The sequence below is a fragment of the Nesoenas mayeri genome (genome assembly GCF_963082525.1).
Source record: "Nesoenas mayeri genome assembly, chromosome: 1".
In the NCBI taxonomy this organism is placed as follows: Eukaryota; Metazoa; Chordata; class Aves; order Columbiformes; family Columbidae; genus Nesoenas; species Nesoenas mayeri.
The window spans coordinates 6,984,726-7,005,828 of NC_137541.1; the positions used below are offsets into that span (position 1 = coordinate 6,984,726).

The window sequence follows — 21,103 nt, forward strand, 5'->3', positions numbered from 1 at the left end:
TTTTATGGCTAACGTAGCATTCTGGATTCCAACATAATACCTAGGCACCCATGCTGGCGATTACAGAAACACAGAATCGACTGGGTTGGAAAAGACCTCAGAGATCATCAAGTCCAACCCTTGGTCCATCTCCAGTCCATTGACTAGATCATGGCACTAAGTGCCATGTCCAGTCTCAGTTTAAAAACCTCCAGGGACGGTGAGTCCAGCACCTCCCTGGGCAGCCATTCCAATGCCTGACCACTCTCTCCGTAAAGAATTGCTTTCTAATATCCAGCCTAAATTTCCCCTGGCAGAGTTGAAGCCCATGCCCCCTTGTCCTATTGCTGACTGCAATTGTAGAGCTTGTCTTGATGGAGTTACAAAAACAAGGACTCACATGGAAAAGATGAGGGGTAATGGGTGCAAGTTACTTCTGGGGAGATTCCGATTGGACACAAGACAGAAAATTTTTCATGATGAGAGCAGTCACCCATCGGAATAATCTCCCCAGGGAAGTGACAGATTCCCTAACACTGGACACTTTGCAGATTAAGCTGGACAGGGTGCTGGGCTGTCTTGTGTAGACCGTGTTCTTGCCATGAAAGGTTTGACCAGATGATCCATGTGGTCCCTTTGAAACTGGTATTCTGTGATTCTATGAACAACTCATTCCATTTCAAAAGAGATATCTGCTCCTCATCACACAGGGTTCCTGCATTTGGATGAGATTTCCACCCCAAATCCAGCAGGCTTAGCACTGGATGTGCCACACTAACTACCCTGGCAGCATAGCTAACCTGCATTTGTAACGTGTTTGAATGGATTAGAGGTGAACCTTGTAATTAATTAATCAAGATACTGTGCAGTTTCACACCTTCCTTCATGTAACTACAACTTCAGGCCTTGTTCATTGTGACCTTCCAGCTGTTTCTGCTTCATCAATGAGAGCTACTCAGCCACTCCATCCTACTCGCTGCTTATGAATGGTTGTGTCTACTTCATGCCCCCAGAGTGGTGCAAAACAGCCAGAAAGTACAACTAGCCCTAGAATCAAGGTTCAGAAATAATATCATCTAATTCTCACAAAAAAAAAATTCATTCGTTTTCTGGATTTTGAATGATTGAAACCTACCCCTAGTGTGGGAGAAAGAATTATCAAGCAGCAGTGAAATGCCTACAAGAAATGTACACACAGGTTCTGACCCTGATGTCAATCCCCCAGCCTTCTTCTTTGCCTCCTCTCATTGCCTGAAGTACTCACAGCTCCCAAACTTTGGCCAGTCCTTCAGAGCTCATTTATTCCTCCTGGCCATGCAGCTGGAGCTCAGGACATCTATGGGTTTTCATGATGACCAAGTTTTAGGAGTTGGCTGGAAGGTAACAGCCCTATCTACTGTCACTAGTCGGGGAGAGACTCTTTGGAGGAGCTGATCTCTTGGCATTGGCAACAGCCAATCGATAATAGTTTAGCTGATGTTAAAACTGGACACCTAAACTGTAGATAATTAAAGTTAGGCAAGATGACTTTAGACTACCACCCTTTCTCCAACCAGGCAGCACCTTTCCCAGTCTCAATGCTTTGTTGAGTTACATGCTGGGGTCCTCATTTTACAGTCTATGGGAGCAAACCAACATGCACAGGCAAATCCTCAGGCTTGGCTCATCAAAAGGGAACTTTGCTAACCTCTTTATATGTTTGACCCATCCTTCTTGCAGTCTGTTGTCTATTTGATTCTCCAAACATGTCTCCGTGGCAGGTAAGAATTCATTTCAGAAAGAAAGGAGAGAAGTGGCTGATCAAAAATGCAGAAACAAATCCAGACAGCCAGTCTTAAAGAGGTGAAAAAGCATTCCTTTCTCTGCATGAGAATATATCGTTAAAAACTCTTTCAGGCTAATCATATCAAATGTTCTATCAGATAGATTGAAGACGTGTCATTTTGATCCTGACAATTGCCCCTTTAAATGTTTTTTTAATGCTGGGCCCCTAGCCAAAAAAAAAAAGAATAACAATTTTCTTAAGCTTCAACACTGATCAGCACTGACTGATATCAGCGAATGCAGAGCACGTCATCATATCAATATGTTTTCTGTACTCTGAGCATTCTTTGTGAAATCTGCATTTTTAAGATGTACAGTACACAGGAGCTGGATGTTTAATTTACTATAAAATCACCCTCAAGCTGAAAACCTGCAAATCATGTTAGTTAAATGGCATATTTATAGGTTTACTAGCGAAACTGAAGGAGGCCGGTGGGGAGTTTGTCATCTGCTACTCTTTGGAAAATTAAAACAAAGCTTTCCTGTCCGCATCTCATTTCTTTTGAATCTCTGTGTGAATCTCTTTGGTTTGGGTCTTTGTCCTTGCACCTAAGGAGGACCCAAGGGACCTCCTTTGGGATGGCATTACAGGCATTTGTATAATTCAGCCAGAAGCTGTTTTTAGGAGAGGCTTGGGATCCAGTCACCCTTAGGGTAGACCTGCACACTGTCTTTCAAGTTTAAAATCAACCCAAATTTAAACTGGCTGGTACCAGCTGAAGCACAGGCAGAAGTGAAGAGGTTTGTAACACAGAGCAGAAGGCAAAGCTTGGGCCCCTGCTTGGCACCAAGGCCTCTCCCAGCCTGACCTCTGTTTGTGCTATGGAGATATTCATAAGCAGCAGCCTACGGTCCAGGGTGTGTGGCTGTTGTTGAGGGGACAGGCTGGCCATGGACCAAGGCAATACAGGAATTGTAAGCAGCCAAGTTACCAGCATCCTTCACCAGCTAAAGTCACTGCCTAGGTTCTCCCTGTGGCTGTCAGCAAGGCGATTCAGCTTTACCATCCTTAAAATAACTATTAGCAGCATCAAGACCAAATATATATTACAAATCAGATGTAAAATTTAATCGTAAGACACAAATATATATATACACATATTATATATATATAAATCCCAACTTGCTAGTCTTATTTGCGGTCCCGCATATTCAGCTCCTGATCTGCATATAACCAGCTCATCCCATGCATTCATCATTTGTTAACCCTTTCTGGAGGGTTAACCTGCATGTGGAACCTCTTCAGTATAAAGTGTGAATGGAAAAAATGAGTTTTGAGGAATGTCTGCTGAGGAAAACTTCTCCTGGGTGTTAAATTCACACCAGTTTTCTTGTAGGCTTGTAGAGTGAGAAGCTGGGATTGCAGGGGCTTGTCTCTGTTTTAGATTCTGAAAAATGCACTGTCTTGGTGCTTGCTTGTATAAAAGCTCCAAATACTTCTTAAAGTCAGCAATTCTAAAGGAAAAATTACTTCAAACACCTCTCATGATTGATAAACATGAACCTTCCCTTTTTATTGTTGAAATGATTAAATGCACTTAAAGTGTTGAAGCATAACACAAATAAAATCCTATGAAAATAGACACAGTTTCTTCTTCCTCAGCTGCAATTTATTCCATTTGACAAACTTGTACTAATACAGGAGAAAGAGTTGGGGAGCAAGGGAAGATTTTATTTTTTTTTCGTAAGCCCAGAAATGAAAATACTTCATTACAAAAATAATTTGCACAATAATAGAAATAAGTAAGTTCACTGCAGACTCTCTGGAGTAAAGCTTTCCTTCTCTCTTTGCTTCCCCACAAACTCTGACAGTCTGCTCATTAACAGTGAATTGGATTTACATGCCATTTCCAGAGAAGAAGAAAGCACTGGTGTATATGCTGTATAATAAGCACTTAGATTTTTGGTTTAATATAGATGGGAGGGTGCGTTCACATTTTTTAAGTCTTTCCAGGGTAAATCAAGTTTTGATTATTTTTTTCATTTCTGACAAGGGTCAACAGCTTTAGACCTGTAAATTTGAGTTTGACTAACAGAACTGCATGTATCTTGCTGCAGTAGTGTAGCTTTTGCCGATTTGGGTGACAATGCAGGCAGGAAATATTCTTCCAGTAATTCAGGTAAAGCACCTTTTTCATGGTTTTTTGCAAACTCAGCATCATTACGAATCAAAAGGTTTGGCTCTGGGAAAGCATTATGCAGCCTCCTTGTTAAAGTGATGCCCTGGAAGATGCCTTGTGTCCTCTTGGAGGGGAGGGGGCTGTGGCAGTCTGGAAAGAAAAGCAGGAAAATGTAACGCATTCTTTTTCCAAAGCAGTCGTTACATATCTGCCTGTCGAGTGCCACGCATTAAGTTGGTTGAAATTGCAAGCTCAGATAGGAGCCGCTCTCTCAAAACATTTCTCGGGAATATTTTTCATGAGCTCATATCATTACGTGCACAATCCCTTCTTCACCCTCAGCCCTGTCATGATTTCTTTTATACATTAGGCAGGTGAGGGAATTTATCGGAATTAAAATCTATGCACAAATATCTTTAAAAGTCTCTCTTAGAGGATGCTTTTCTTCTCGTCCACTGTGATGGGGAAGCATATGCAGAATGACTAAGGCAGCCAATTAATATGTTATATAAACAGCAAGCACCACTAGAAAAAGGAGAGAGAAAAAGAAAAACGAGACATTTGGGGTGGGAGAGGAAGGGGGGGAAGGGAGGTTGTAAGTATAAAGTGTTTGCCTTAGGACTTGTCTTCAGTTACAGAGCCAGACTCACATGACTGGAGCTTGGTTTGATGTGGTAATGAAGCATTGATCACAGGAAAAAGATGAAATGGCCTTTGCTCATTCATTATTTTTATCTTCTAGCTGTGGAAGACAGAAAATTGTTCATAGGAATGGTTTCGAAGAAGTGTAATGAGAATGATATCAGGGTGATGTTTTCTCCGTTTGGCCAGATAGAAGAATGCCGAATCCTTCGGGGACCGGACGGGCTGAGCAGAGGTGAGTGTGCAGTCTGTAAAGTCTCTTTCCTTAAGTGCTAATTGGGAGCTATATGTCACAGCCAAGGTAGGCATAGCCGCTGTCTGCAGCTAGAGGTTACGCTGTAATACGTCCCACGTGATGAAGGTATCCACATGAACTTTTCACAGTGACTGAAATTATCACCTCTTATTTCCAGTGTCAGAAAGGTCTCGGCGCCAACATATTAACTTGTGTTATCGCCCAGTTTGTCAGCTGGAAAGGTTCCTTTGCACCCTGAGAAAACACCCTCAGTTTTCTGCTCTCGCAAAATCAAAGGTCCTTCCTTGACCCCATTTCTGCTTTGTAGCACAAGGCCAAAAACAAATAAAAAGGACTGTAAACGAGTGCTTGAAGGCATATAGGGTCACGGGAACTGGCCCACATTGTAGCACTATCTTCTCCATTCCTGTGTTTTCTACAGCTATATGCAAAACAGAGGTCTGCTGTAACTCAGAAACAAAGAGGTTAGCTTGAACCTGCGATGTTTGCCTGGACAAAACTTTGCAAAAAGAGCTTTTAAATCTTGTGCCTCTATCACAACCCAAAAACCAGGGCAGAGTGTTAAGCAACACCATCGAGAGTGGTCAAGCGGCTGAGCTGAACTTTGGAGATGAAGTGCAGCACAGACTTCAATAGCCAGTGATCCCTTTTGAGTGCAAAAGTGCCTTTTGGGTAAGGGCCCTCTGAAAATGTATTGAAGAAAAATAAATGTATGTTGATGACCCAGGCTGCAGATTAACTCCATGGTATATGGACCTGAAATGCTTCTCAGAGCGTAAACTTTCTCAAAAAGTCAGAGCCAGGTGGTGCTGAGTGGAATGGAAAATAATGTTACTCCCGTCTGTCAGTGGGGAAGGATGCTGTGGTAGTAGCCACGGCCATTTAACCGCATGAGCAGTAATTTTAAGTGTGGAGCTGTGAAAACATCACTTCTGCTTCTATAGAAAAAAAAAATACATAGAAAGCACAGTTTATGCATTTTATTACATTTTCAAAAGGCACAGAAAAAATAATAGTAGCCATTTTGCATTTAGATATAGATATATATTTTTTTCTTTACTTTTGGATCTGCTTGTTTCCAGTAGACTACAGGATCTGCAGTATTTTATGCAATAATTTGTACATGGGATTTTTTCTGTTTTGTGTGCACCCCATCTTCTTTAAAATGCCTATACATTTCAGCAGTGCAAGTCACAGGTATTCCATTTCATGGCGCTGCTTGAAAGCAGTTACTATACTAGATCTGAATAATAAAGACTTGTTGAAAGACAATCTGACAATAAATAGGGAATCCCAAGAAAATCACATTTATGCCTCCTTAGTCTGCAGCTCTAAAACTTTTGGGGCTGGGCTGCAGTGGTCCCTTCAGGCAAGGAGATCGTGGCTTTTGCCTTGAGAAGACTAAGGGAAAGCTCTGAGGTTGGTTCCTGCAGTTCAGCAATGAATGTTAGCTGATGGAGTTGAGTGCTGTCATTATCTGTCTAGACTCAACATTGCAGCAAAACAAATATTACAGATTTTCACTTATTTCACTTAGTAAGTAGCACAGGGTAGGGGTGACGGAAGATACAAGTGGGAAAGGAGATAAGCAACTGCTGAAATAACAAGATCTGGGCATCAGATGTTTTGAGCCCCAAAAGGATTTAATTGATTCCTCAGCATCACTCAACAAGTAAATGGATCTTTCCCGAGATCCATAGAAATCCCACTGTATACTTGCTTTTATTCAACAGACATTGGGCGTAGTGTAAGCATAGAAAAGATAATTATGAAATCCAATAGGGTAGGTAAAGGTGGTGGGGTAGTTTTGTTATGCTGTAAATAGCGATCTCACGATAATCAGAAGCTGAGATTTTTAAGCCCTGTCCCCAAGGTACCACACAGGGCAGTGCCAGCCAGCAGAGCCGCAAAGTTAATGTGCTGCTCTCTCCTCCTGGAGCCTGAAGATCTCAGCCCAGGTAGGTCACACACCAGTGGCTGTAGCAGAGCTGTATCCTTTCTGCCACTTGGGTTTATTTCGGTCACAATCACGAGTGATATTCTATCATGCCCTCATGCATCATGCCTTGTTAAACTTGAATTGCTTTCTACACACCCGTGTTCACACTTGAAAATGAGTTCAGCTGTGCCAACCAGGTTTTCAGGCAGATGTTTATCAGCTTCACAAAACCACCACTCCATGAGAGAAGGCAAAGTGTTGGGAAAATGGTTGGTATTGCAGTTGAAATGAAAAGGGCTAAGGGAGATTTAAGGTGGATAGAGCTTGACTGAAAAAGCACAGGGTGAAAAGCTGCTTCACTAAAGCGAAAGGGAGAATTTATACAGTTAAATGTTTGTAATGAGTTCCAATACTTATCAAGCTTTAATTCATGTTGCCATTTCCAAGATGTGAGTTCCCTTCACCACAAACAGTATTTGTTTTCCCAGCACCCGTCTGGATGTTCTTCCCTCCCAGACACAGAGGAGTGAATGAAAAATAGTCACTGTCTTAGGAAAACACTGTCCTCGCCATGCCAGAGCCTTCGGGAACTCGCAGTGCTCACAGCAGTGAGCTGGAAATATGGCCCAATAAACTCTGTTTGGCATCTCTTTTCAATTGCATAACAAGTGCACATCATGGGATCTCGGGCAAAAAGAACTTGAGAAGTGTATTCATTGGTATTTATGCCAACTTTCGAGCTTTCTTGAAGAGTTCAGGCAAACAATCTTTATTACCAGCAGATAGCTGCAAGGTTACACTGCTCAATAGAACAGTTTTGGTTTGTGCTGCCTTTTTTGTTTTCCTTAATAAAGATTAAAAAGCTTTCAGTTGACTTTTAGGCCATGTCTACACTACAACAGCAACCGCACCGCTAGTATAGTAGGAGTCTGCTGTCAGCCCATGGGCAGGGTGTAGAGCACCCCATGGCTCCCACTCCAAGGCGAAATCCCCTCCTGTGGCACCAGGGAGAAGCAAAACACTTTGTGATGAGTGTGATATAGGTGCTAAGATAAATAGAGAGAGGGAGAGAGATTGAACTGGGTGTTTCTGTTGCGGTTGCTAGCCAAGAGTTAACAGAACTTTAATAAAGTCACACCCATTGCTGTCACTACTGATAATGGACTATCAGCATTTCCACTCCAAATTCCTATTGTCAGCTGTTTGAAATTCACCTGTAAAACTAGTCTAAAATAATGACAAAAAGCTCCAGTGGTGCAGCAGCATACTTTAAAGAAACTAAGATTTTTTTATTTCCTTGACTTTTTTTTTCCCCCTGCTATTATTCATTCCTGCATTGTTGTTTATATCTGTAACTTGCTATATTCTGGCCAGCTAGAAGAAATAGTGAGCAACCAAAAGGCCTTCCGAAGGCTCTGGGATAGTCCCTGTGAAATTATTGGCTGGCAGAGAGTAATTCCTAGCTGTGAAAAGTATTAAAAAATAAAAATACCCTGTTGGCTGTAGAGATAAAGAAACCAGGGACTCAGCAGACGTGGAGGCTGGCCCTCACTTTAGAAGGGTTCATGGGACTATCTAAAGAAGCTTGCCACTGCCTGTACTATATTCATTATTCAAAGAGAAGGATTCAGCCTGCAGGGTTGTTTAATCCAGCAGTTTTTCTGAAGAGCTAAGTATGCTTTACAAAAATTCATGATTGTGATATCATGTGCTAAGCTTCATTATCATGAAAAAGCAGAAGCGAACTGCCTCAGATGATTAAGATTTTAAATCGCTTATTGTAAACGGCTTAAGGAAAGTTTCAGACCTCCTGACTCCTGGCTCTATGTAATGGCTACATGACCACAGATACCAACACAGACGTCCATAGCCAGAGTGTACAAAAATAGTCAGAAATACCTAATTTTGATTTGTAACTGTGCCACTGATGTGCTGTATTGACCACAGATGAGTGGGTCTCTCATCATCTCTTTTATCCCCTTCCTTAAAATAAGGATAGCTATGCTCCTCTACCTTTGTAAAATGCCTTTTTTTTTTTTTTGGATCAGTGGATCAATATCCCTGTATCACTCCAGGAATTATTACTATCCATAATGATGATTTTAAAAAATCCTCTTATCCTTATCACAGGAGCACCACACAGCAAATTATTCTGCTGTATTGCTAAGTGCAGATTTATATAACAGATACCAGAAAGAAGTCAACTGGCTTAATAGCATGGACTGAAAAAAACCTGCTAATAATATGTACAGACAGTTGGATATACCATGAAAATTGTGTAAAAGCTTGAAATGTGTATTCCTACATCTTCTAGGCTCCTAATTGTATGATTTTTTAACAAAACATCAGGAGGCACATGGGACAAGTAAACCTTTCTACCGACATTGATTACAGGGACTTTTTTTTCCTTTCTTTGCTTTAGGAGCAGGTTAGAAATGTCATGGAGAGTTATACCACGGTCAGGCAATTTAATTTCATGAAAATCCATTCGTAACTTTTAGATTCAGGAGTCAATGAACGAGTAAAAGAAAATTAGTGTTTGCATCATAATTAATTGCAGTGAAGGGTAGGTGAGGAGGTTTTATGCCTGTTTGTTTTTAGTTAAGAATATTTACTTCTCTTTTCTGAGCTAAAGTAACATGAAGTGCCAGTCATGAGAACAGCCTGGATTAGGGGCCAACATTGTGACTTGTGTGTCAGTAAGTGATGGCAAATTAGGACGGTAGAAGTGCGGTGTTTTTAATTGCTCTCTAGAAACACCTCCTTGCCTTCTTTATTTTGCTGTAAGATGGTAACATTTTTCATTTTTTCCAATCATTATGGCGCATTTAATTTTCTTTTTTTCCCTTACTGAAGCTCTACTGAAGCTGGGGAAAAAACAAACACGTTTAATACAAGTGACCAGTCTCTCTGCTGGCCTTTGGTCAGTAACTCTACATCTCAGGTCTCCATTACTGCATCTTCACAACAATCCCTGCACAGAGGAAAGTCTGAAATTAAATCATTTGCAAGAGTTTTTATTCCAACAAGAGCGTCATCGAGGCACTGTTAGAGAAAGTGGTCTTTGGTAGCCACTCAAGTCTGCACTTTGCAGGACGGTTAATTGATTGTCCAATTAGAAATGCTTCAAGGGAGCCATGGAATCTAAAATCTAGAATCTGTCATCTGATCAATAGTCAAGAGAAGTCAGTAAAGCCAAAGAGATGAGGCACGTTTACAGGACTTGCCTCTTCTTACCTTCATGTGCCTGGTATGTATAAACTAAGGAGATTCACTGTGACTTTGTCAACATTTTACTTTAGGCTAGGTTGTTGGACCTGGTCTACGATCTGCCACTGTGTGTCTTAAGCAATATTTTTAATGACCAAATGCTTGCACAATAATCAATTTGATGTCTTAATTTGTAGCTGAAATGTATTTTAACCGCTAAGACAGATTTTTGTGTGATGTCTTCATTAGAAGGCTGTTTCCCAGGCTGGTCTTTCCTTCAGACTGCTCTATTAGCACAGTGTAGAAAAGAGAAAGTCTACTTTGCAATCTCAGCTAGAAATATTTTAGCACAATTAGAGCTTATTTTTATCACGCCTCAATTTCCATAGCTTTTTATTTGAGCCTTATCTTTTCCTTTAAGTAGAGGCTTTCATCTCAGAGGATCCAAAATACTTCTTGCAGGAGTATTTTGGCAGCTTTTCACTATTGTTTCTTCACAAAAAGCGAAGAAAAACCTTGTTTATGTTGAACCAGGAAGCTGTAGCTCAACCATTACACCACCAGCTGCGCAGCCTCCATACGTAGTAGTGCAATTGCTTGGATGGCTTTGAAAATACCTTGAGCCTTCTTCTGTGTCAGAGGGGTCACTACATATATATATGTTGTTTGGTTTTTTTTAAATTGGTTGCATCTGCCTTTCTTTCATTTCCAGAACTTTAAAGCCATGGTTTTTAAACTTCCATTTTTAACCCTAGGCCTGATTCAAAAATACTAGGTGTTTTGCATCTATCTCCCTTTGGCTTCACTAAGGGTTCAGGCGCTTTAAAACCTCTGGTAGACCACAGTAGTTTTGTGTGGCAGGTTTCTCCTGTAGGTATAAAATCAGACCCCTTACCTCCATACTTAAAAATGTTCTACTTCACTTACAGCTTACATATACTGATATTATGTTAGCCTGTGCGTGAACTGCTGACTGAATGTTTAAAAACAGTCCATGAAAGCCTGAGATGAGAAGAATCGAGTGAAGCAGGAACTGAAATGGGGCAGTGCTGAGCTTTTTTAAATATTTTAAATAATCCAGTTGCTCAAGCAGTGAGCCCTAGGTTTGGGGCAACACAGTTCAAGGAGGAAGCTTTTCTAATTTTGCAACCTCTTCAAAATTTTGTTTCAGTTTGGGATAGGAGGGGAGTAAGCACCAGCCCTGCGAGTTTAGATGTTCTCTCAGCTGAGATGGCAAATGTAATAATGTGCTCCAATATCTCCTCTGTGGCAGGGCTGGGTGCTTCCCCTGATTCTGCCTGCAAGAGGAAATTACTTTGAGAAGCCTTTCCCCAGTCAATCATTTATCTGGTGTAGGGGGTAAAAAGGCAGCCTTGGAGAAGGAACTAAAAGGTTTAGACTTCCTTCCTACCTCATTTTTTGTTTCTGTTGGTGATCCCTGACATCTTGAAACCAGAGGTGATAAATAATTGCAAGGTGACTTGCAGGTTGGCTGTATTTACAAAAGGGTATTTTGTGTGTGGTTAGGTAGCTGGTGGTACAATCCGAAGTAATTTCAAGGCATTAGATATAAAAATATTCCCCATGTCCATGTTTTCTCTGCTGCGGAGCTCCACAGACCCAGTAAGAAGGGAGTAATTAAAGTATCAGGATTCAGTGTGGCAGAAGAGAAATACTTTGCTTGTAGCTGTTGGTCCAGAAGACCTCAGCCCACAGCACTGCAATCAATGCAATGTTTCATAGGATGGGGTAAGAGGCCATGGATATCTTTCTTGTTTCCTTGCACCACGAGGCATGAAATCTGATTAGTCTTGTCCTCTTATAATTGTGATTTACTGCCCTGAAGCTGACAGTGTGTTCCCAAAAGACCACCTGGATCCATGCGATACAGAGAGTGAGAATATGCTGAAAAAGGGTTTCCCAGCCCCTCAGAAACCACTGCGGCAAGAGTACAGGTCCAGGCAGAGCTCTTCTAGCTTAAGTGAAATCCAGTGTGCTTGGACACCAACCTCTGATTAAATTCAAGGTGCCAAACACAACCATCCTCCTAAAATACATATGTACACCATATAGCAAAATTAAAGGCACTGCCATTGGCTGTGGCAGAGAACACAAGCATCTCGGAAGAACAGTTTTTCTGAATACCTAAATTAGAGGTGAGAGTTCAATGATTGAGTTAATTGGATTGAATCCTGTGATATAAGCTTAGCTCCCCTCCAGTGTGGCAGTCTAGTCATGAAGGAAAGGATCCCATGGTTCACAGACAATAAATATATAGGATGCAATATTTCACACGTAATAAAATGTATGTGCACACATAATAAATATACAAATTTTGTGTGTGAGTGTTCAGGTTTGGTAGCTGAAAAAATAATCCTTGAATGTGAATACATGTAGCAACGTCTGGAAAGGTGGTTAAATTAGCTAGCATTTAATTGGGGTGCTCGATGGTAACAACTGAATGTCTAGGTTATCAAATAATTTAGAAATAAGTTTGTCTACTGAATTTTTACCATGGTTATTGAGACAAACTGGGTGTTTACTGTGCAAATGGTCACTGTCCATTGGTGGGAAATGGCCTGCCGGCTGGAGATAACAAGGGGACCTAACCTTGTAGCCTCTGGCTGGCAAACTGTAATTAAAATGCTGTCCCATCTTCTGCATGGAATGCTGTTTCCAAATGCTCATATTCAAGCTGCATCAGGCATTCCTCTTGCCTGGAGAACAAGTTTCTTTTAAATTGGTAGCTTGCTATATGGCATTTTACAGAGATCTGCTACGAAGGTCTTTTCACTCCACGACAAAGGCAACAGGATCCAAGCAAATGGATTTGGGCTGAGGAATGAGGAGGGAGGTTTTGCGGTAGCGCTGGACGCTGAAAGTCCCCAACAGCTGAGCTTTGTGGTTAAAAAGAGGAAAAGCTTAAGGGAGGGAAGAGAAAGTCTGCTTTATCTTGAGAGAAGCACAGCTTTATTTCTCTGCTGATTCACACATTTCTTTTGAGACCTGCTAATTGCAACATCTCTCAGTAAGTTACTTACAGCAGTACTGCTGGGTAGAAATTGTGATAAATGCATAAACTGTGTCTTATTGATTTTTGTTGACATTTTGCATGCTTCTTATGCATTCTAAACCTCTATTCAGTAATTGTCACTATGGTACACACTCCTGGATAATGAGAGCGAAACAAGTGAATGAAGCAGTTTCTTGACCATTATAAACAATATTATTCAAGGCTCTGTATGGGGTTTCTTGCCTGCCCTCCAGTACATCTCTATTTGTGCTTATCCCCCACTGAAATTGCAAAATGAGAAATGAAAACCCTTGGTGTTATTTCCTCTGTTAATGATAATAAAAGTTTTAAAGAGAGATTACTTTGATGGTAAATTTGGGCCTCTTTAATTTTAGTGCACAGCAGCAATATGGAATCTAGCAAAGGTACTGTTGTTTATTCACCTGTCTACTGCACATTTTGCCTAGGTTGCTGTACAGAAAGTTGGTTTGTTACATCATTTGCTTTGACAGAAATTTGTTGCTGAATAAGAATAGTCCAGCAACATGTAGTGTGGCTAAACAGGAGTAAGACATCACCAGCTGTTATATTACCTGAGAAATATGTAAAGAGTCACAATACTGCCATGAAGCTTGTGTAAAATAATTCAGGTTTATGATGCTCGCTTATCAGTCCAAGGTACATAAGCCAGCTTAGGTTTTCCTGCATCAAGGGCCTTTACTTTAAAGAGAAAAAAAAATACTGCATGATGCAAAAATGCATTGACTTTATTTTCATGACTAGATGTAGTGCTTTTGGGTAATGATCAGGCATTGCTTTCTCTTACTGTTGTTTGATTAAAATGTGAATACAGTCTTGACTTGATAATCTTACCAGGTACACACAGAGCAAAAAAGAAAAAGTATTTTATGCCTCAAAATAATTTACATAAAGCAAACAATCTGTTGCTTGTTGGATTGCAAAATGGTTTATTTTGCCCATTGGCCACAGGGGCAACAATATTGTATTTTTGATGCCAGAATGTAGCTTTCATGCATTAGCTTTAAAATGACAATATGCTTCAGCCTCTCAGTGCTTAGATTTGCTTCATTTGGAAATCTTTTAAGTAGTAATAATAATAATGTTTTGAGGAAATTGAGTGGAACACTAAATTATTCTCTGAAACCTAAGTTCAAACTGTGCAAGGCTAAGGGAGCTGAAAATCAATGCACTTTTAAAGTCATTAGAGATCACAAGTGAAATAAGTCCGTGTTGCTTTAGCTAAGCTTTTAGTGTGCCATGGTATTATTACAAAATCAGCCTGAATCTGCATTAATTTCACAGTCTTTTTCTTTAAGATGCCCAAGGGTGCATGAAGAATAAAATGTAAACCTCAGAAAGCAATGTTTTTATTAGTCAAAAGGGCAGTGAGTCATGCACTGAAAAAGTTGACCTGTACCATGCCCAGTGTAGGTATGACTGACAATAGTAAAAGGGTGGAAAAATAGTACAGGCATTAGCCTATTGGCTTTTCATTATGATTTAAAAGGCTGAGGAGGGAGAAAAGTGATTTTTTTTGGTTATTCATGCACATGGCTTCAGAATTGCTCAAACTGGTAGTAGCTTTCCTAGATCGAAGAACTGTACTTATACCTGGGACTCGGAGAAACAAAAATCACTAAGATTTTTATTTTAATATGTTATTTTCTTAAATGTTGAGATTCCACGTGCATTATTGAATTTTGTCTGAGTCTTTTCACACTCAGTCAGAGGGTACACGGTGGAGTTTTTCTCATCTTTATTTGTATGGTTGTTCTTGGTGCATCACAAAAATACGTGACTTTATGGACTCCTTTAAATTCCCAGCTGCCAGGGCTGCCAGTCACTTATTCACTATCCACAATTTACCTGCACAAAGCCATAGCAAGTAATTGTTAATGCATGGCATGAATAGACTAAAGTATGCAATCCAAAGACTACATAAAAGCCTTACTTATTTCAAACCCTGTGGCAAAAAAATAAAGGAAAAAAGGAAAAAAAAAAAAAAAAGAAAAAACACCTTTCTCCTCACCCATTCCCACCTAATTTTTTTCTTTCATCTATGGTCAGATTAGCAAGTCAGCACTGTCGATAAATAAACTAGAGAAGTTGTTTATTTTTATGTACTACTGAGAACAGTGTCGTCTTGTGGCCGTTCTCGTAGACTGTGTTGGTTTAACAAGCGTCCAACCCTTTTGTCTTGTTGTTTTTTGTCTTTCCTGCTCCCTGTCCCCTTGTTCCCACAGGCTGTGCGTTTGTCACATTTTCTACAAGGGCAATGGCACAGAATGCAATCAAAGCCATGCACCAGTCTCAGACCATGGAGGTACAGTACTGTATCATTTGCCCTTTCTTTGTTTTCTTTGTGCAAATGATTGCGAATGGTAAAGCCATGCTCTCCTGGACCAGATCAGACACATGACAATCACAGATTTAAACTTTTTACTGACTCACTCTACCTCTCTTTATGAACCTTATTTTTCTTAATGACCGGAAAGCGCACAGTGAGGTTGCTGTGTGGTATCCAAACACGGCTCTGGATCCTGTTTCCAGTGGCATTCAGCAGAAAATAAAAAGGCTGTGAATACCACTCCTAAGTTATACTCAGAATGCATCCAATGAGTAAATTACCTTGAATTTTAAAACACACACACATCCAAAGAAATATCTTAGCTCCTTTTAAATAGATTTCTAAGTGTTGAGGTTTTCGCTGCTCTGAGAAAAAAGCTCGAGAGATTTAACCTGGCCACACTGAGTTACTAGTGCATGTGTTTTTTTGCAAATAGAATCTCCTTTAAGTTAATATAATTTCTCCTTCTTCATGTAGCCAATAAAAATGCTAATGATGACAGAGCATATCAAAGTGTGGCAATTCCTACAGAGCAGTGTTGTGGCCGGCCTCTCACAAGCAACGCTCTTTATTTCCTCCCAAACTGCCTTTACGGCCTCGTATTTTATCACGACGAGCAACACAAACCTTTAAATCTGCTCACTTAATGTGAATACAGCTGCAGGCTAACGATGAGTTCATTGGAGTGGTTATCGAATGCCACGGCTTGTCTGACAATCTCAAACCTTTTTTCAGTCTGTGATTTTTGTCATGGTCTTTCAGAATTTTGCACAAAAAACCGCACAAGTATGAAGTCTTTACTTACTCTGGATCTTCTAGCTTATCATTGGAGAGTGCATGTTAAACTGTATTATGTACACTGTATCTTTGTGTAGTGATGATTTTTCTCAGAGGTGGCATTGATGTTTTGTGCACTTGTTTCTTTTATTTTTCTTTCTTTTTCCATCAGGACCTTTCAATTTTTTTTATTATTATTATTATTATTATTTTTTCTTCCTCAGTGATTTTTCTTTGCAATGCTCTAGTCTCCCAAAGCATGCTGGGTGCTAAACAATCATTATTGCGTCATGTCGTTGAGCTGCTTTGTGTAACGAGCCAAGTGGGGAGACCAGGGGTGGGAGGGTGGAGAGAAGAAGGAGGAGAAGATAAAAATCAAGGCAGTGCATGAAAATGTCACTAACTGTTTCCTGTATAGTATAAGTAATGATATCAGCATTGCGAAGCTATTGTCTTTCCAAACATCACGTTTGAATTTGGTTGAGCTTCTTTTATAATCAATGTGTTTTCTTTTCAGTGCAATGCATTTTTAGACCCTGAGTATACAGTTTTAGATGAGACTCTGCCAATGAGATGAGAATAATTGAAATAATCTTTACTAGAAAGCTGCTGTTATACAATATATACAGTCTGACAGTACATTGTGAAAAAAAAAAAAAATGCCACTTTGATTCTCCAAAATAATACTTATATTTTATCTGCCATACACTGCTCCATTACTTCAGATCTATATGTCTTTCTGAGTTTGATTCCAAGGAAATGTTTATTGGTAATACTGTGCTTTACCTACATTTTTCCATGTGTTTTAATGTATTTTTCTGTCTAGCAAAATGAATTTTACACAGCTCTACTTCAAAAAAAATGGTAAAATTAAATCGATAATACCTCCTATACAAATTCTCCCATTCTTCTGTTCTGTGCAGTGCTCCAAAAGAGGCTGCATTTTGATGTGATAGTCCTGTTGACATTAGTTCCATAGAATAGTTACTGTTGGATCAAAATACTTCTCGACACCTTTAGAGACATCATCAATGAGATCCCCACATTGGCAAGGTGATCCCAAGTATTTTGCACTTTGAACATCTGGGTCTTTGTGCCAATTGAGCTTAGGCTGAGAGTCTATTTTTGGAGAGAAGCAATAGACCCTCCAGCTCCGGGGGTGAGGGACTCAACAGAGTCTGTACCAACTGTCTTGACATCAGCTGCTGGGAAGAAAATGGCACTAAATGGGATGGAGACACCAAGCCATTGAATGAGGAGGGAACCTGCACCCTGCATATATGCCGGGAGCTTCCTCTCAAGATAGATAATGGAAGAGCATAAAACACAAATCATTATTCAAACAAACAACAAAAAAAATTGCTCACTTTGCCAATAATCTTCTATTAAAAAATTGACCTGGGTTAGCTGGAGTTAAATCTCAACTCTCAGCCTGAAACACTGGTCCTTGGACACTTTTGTTTTGTGGGTTTTTTTGCAAACAAAAGTGAGCTGGAGTGCCAATACATAGTACACAATTATGTTTCAATCAAATTACTGCAGAGTATTTCTTCTGATTTCATTATTTTCAATTCTTGGGCACACATCACTCACCAACATGAATTTCCAAAGTGGACCATAAAAGAACATTGAGGATGTTAATGTCCAAATGAATGCATCTCATAGAATTCTCTTACTACTGTTTCCACCTGACTTTCTGACCTGGTTAAATCAACTGATTTTAAAAACATAATTGCTGCTCTAAGTTTTTGCTCTTCTGTCTCATTTCTGTGGAGTTTTTTGTTTGTTTGTTTAAGGCATTCAAATGCAGCACCAGTAGAAGACACTAATTTGTTATCACAGAGTAAATTTGATGCAACAATAACAACCCGTTTCTCATATAGAGCCACATGCTACATATAATTTCAGTTTTCAAAATGTTTGGTCTCTTGAAAATGATGAAGTGATGAAATATAGAGCAGACAGTGAAAAAATGAATTATAGATTCATAAATTGCAGAGATACTGTTTTTATACAATTTACTGACATTTAAACATTCATAAATTTGATGTCAGCTGTAGTGTTGAGTGCTGAGCTGCTGAACTGAGAACTGAAATAGTATATAATATTTCTTCCTTTGAAATTCGTTCTGTTTCTTTGGAAATAGGCTTGATTCTCTTGGACATCTAGGTAGAAGGCAGCAAATTCTTGTTGTTGTTAACCCAGTGCTGCCAAATCTCATATTAAATAGAAACTACTTGCTTTTTTTATTAGCTAAACCAGAAGAAACTCTCTCAAACCCTCCACTCCTTTTTCTTTCTTTTCTTTTTTTTTTATTTTTTTAAGGGTCTTGTTTTTAATATTAGTATAAAAAATCACTAGAGAGGGGTAATTGTGTAACAAGCTGACTCCTTCATAATCTTTATTTGATTGCTGGAGTGGTACATATCTCCTTTCTTCCCCACTGAAACACTGAAAGACACTTTTACAATGAAACACAGAGGAAAGGAGTTGCAGGTAGAATAATAAATCACAAGTGATGATTTTCTAAGATAATTCTAAAGGAACAGTATTGATGGGAGATCTTCATACAAGAGATGTTATTATTGTGATTTATTTCATCATTTTGCCTGTTGGTTGTGAATGTTCTTATCATTTCTCTGGGTGTGAGGTTCTTCAGAGAAAAGGTACATGGCTGGTTTTTGTAAATAAAAGAGGACAGGAACTTTTCTGAAGATATTCACAGTGTTGGGAGAGCAGCCATGGGAAGTGTTAGGTTAAGTAGAACCCTGTTCCACATCCCACACTATACATTTTGACTAAAATGCCGCTGTGGTTTTTGGACCTGAGTCATCTTTCACTCCCCGCATTGTGTCCAGATTGAAGTTAGACAAGAAATTAGTATAACAAAGCATAGCGTGTGGAGGGAAATTATTCATTGGATCCTATGAAGCTGGAAAACAGTGTGCAATGGATTGACAGTTAATATGACTCACAAAATGCTTGAATTAATTTGAATAACTGAATCAATGCAGTATATAGTTTGCTCCTTTGATTTGAAAAAATGAAGACTTGAGAGGTTAAATTATGAAAAATATTTTTGTGTGTTAGCGGGCAAAAAAAAAATCAAGTGAGAGCAGCAGAGATTTCATATTCACGTCTCATTCTTTCAGTGACTTTGCCCAGGAAAACCCAACTTGAAGTCCAAGAGAAATATCCAGCTTACCTCTAAAGTCCATCTAGTCCATGACCTCCTACTTCTCCTCAAGGGTCCCTAAGACACGGGTGAGGAGTAGGCTGCAGACCAGATCTCTAGTTCTTTCTTACAGCCTCCCTGTTTCCTAAGGTGTCTTGCAGCCCTCTCATATCATGTAACAAGAGGCTCATAGCAGCAATGAAGAAATAAGGGCAATTAGGAATGAGCTGCTGTCACCAGAACTAGTCGCTTTTGGTCTGCATCCTGCCCTTTGTTCACATCTCAAGGATGCTTGATACAAAGCGTGCCTGGGAGCAGACCAGAGGTGGGTGAATTCTCCAGCAGCATCACCCTTTGCTCTCACTTGGGACTGGAGGTCCTTGGTACGAAAAGGACCAGTGACCCACTGATGATGGGCACTGAAGTAAATCTGTTGCCCATGGTCTATTTACATCAGGCACAGGAGCCAGCTGCACTGAGCGTGACCGCACAGCCAGCCCATGGTGGCAGGGCAGTGTTGGCTGTGTGGTCCCTGGCAGCAGGGAGGTTGGACACCGCTCCCTTTGGCGATGCCTTGAAAACAGACTGCAGACAAAGCATCGCATCCATCTCATCAACTGTGAAGCTTAATTAAAGGGGACTGGTACAGTTCACTGTCTCTGGCAGCAGTTTTGATAGCTGGAAAGAAAAGAGAGCCTAAGGAAAGGTGCTTTATACAAAGAACTGGGAGACGAATAATTTCTCCGTAGTCTCTTTACCTAAGAAGCTAAAAATCTTAGCGCTTGCCATCCTACACATGCCAATCACAAAAAGAGAGTGAGCAACCAGGTTGTGCCGTTGCTGGTGGCCCTCTGAGACGTGGCTGAGCTCACGATGCGAGCGTGACTCGGTGGGATTTAACCCTTCTGTCTTTCCCAATCTGTCTAACCACAGGGCTGCTCTTCGCCAATCGTGGTGAAGTTCGCCGATACCCAAAAGGACAAGGAGCAGCGGCGTTTGCAGCAGCAGTTGGCACAGCAGATGCAACAGCTCAATACTGCCACTTGGGGAAACCTCACAGGTCTTGGAGGACTCACACCACAATATCTAGCTGTAAGTGCATTGCAGAGGCAGCAGATATATTATGCTGCATTTATTTTAGAAACATGGTAAATCAGCTATAGTAAACTCCCTGCAATAAATTGTTAAGTCCTCCAGGGCAGGTAGCATGTCATCTTCTATACAAAAAAAATCTGTATGTTTATCACATGATCTAAAATTAAATAACAAGGAATAGAACTTGAATAAACTTTTCAAGAAGTGTCAGTACTGTCCAAGGCAAGCATTTGAAGTTTACTTGTGCTGCAAAATAAAATTTGATTCCGTTAGCTTTATTATTCTTTTGAATGTTAGAGTCTGTTCTTTATAGCTCGAATAAAATTTAAGCTCTTCCTTAGAGGAGGACAGAAAGGCAGCTGATAGGGGCCATATCTATATGGTGCAGCCTCTAAACTAGAATGTTGTGGTTCTGTCCTCTGATTTTTTCCACATTTTTGTTTGGAAATGGCTTTCAGTTTAATGCATGACTCTGACAATGCTAAGCATATGTGGTTCATACTACCTGTTGGGTGGGTCAAACTACCTGTTTGGCTAGGTTTAGATTGGAGATTAGGAAAAAATTATTCACGGAAAGGGTTGTCAGGCACTGGAACAGGCTGCCCAGGGCAGTGGTGGAATCACCATCCCTGGAGGTGTTTAAAAGGTGTTTAGACAAGGTTCTTAGGGACATGGTTTAGTGCTAGAGTTAGGTTATGGTTGGAC

General features: G+C 40.2%; 1 protein-coding gene across 13 annotated transcripts in view; it reads left to right on the top strand.

Moving 5' to 3' along the window:
* Nucleotides 1–21,103, top strand: part of CELF2 (CUGBP Elav-like family member 2) — a gene marked incomplete at both ends in the record, with an annotated part of 370,914 nt that overhangs the window by 302,208 nt on the left and 47,603 nt on the right. For all 13 annotated transcript variants that reach the window (XM_080352320.1, XM_080352319.1, XM_080352310.1 and 10 more), the window contains 3 exons: nucleotides 4,666–4,800; nucleotides 15,248–15,327; nucleotides 20,237–20,395. In XM_080352320.1, coding sequence (XP_080208446.1) covers nucleotides 4,666–4,800; nucleotides 15,248–15,327; nucleotides 20,237–20,395 — 374 coding nt within the window. The remainder of the gene's footprint in view (nucleotides 1–4,665; nucleotides 4,801–15,247; nucleotides 15,328–20,236; nucleotides 20,396–21,103) is intronic.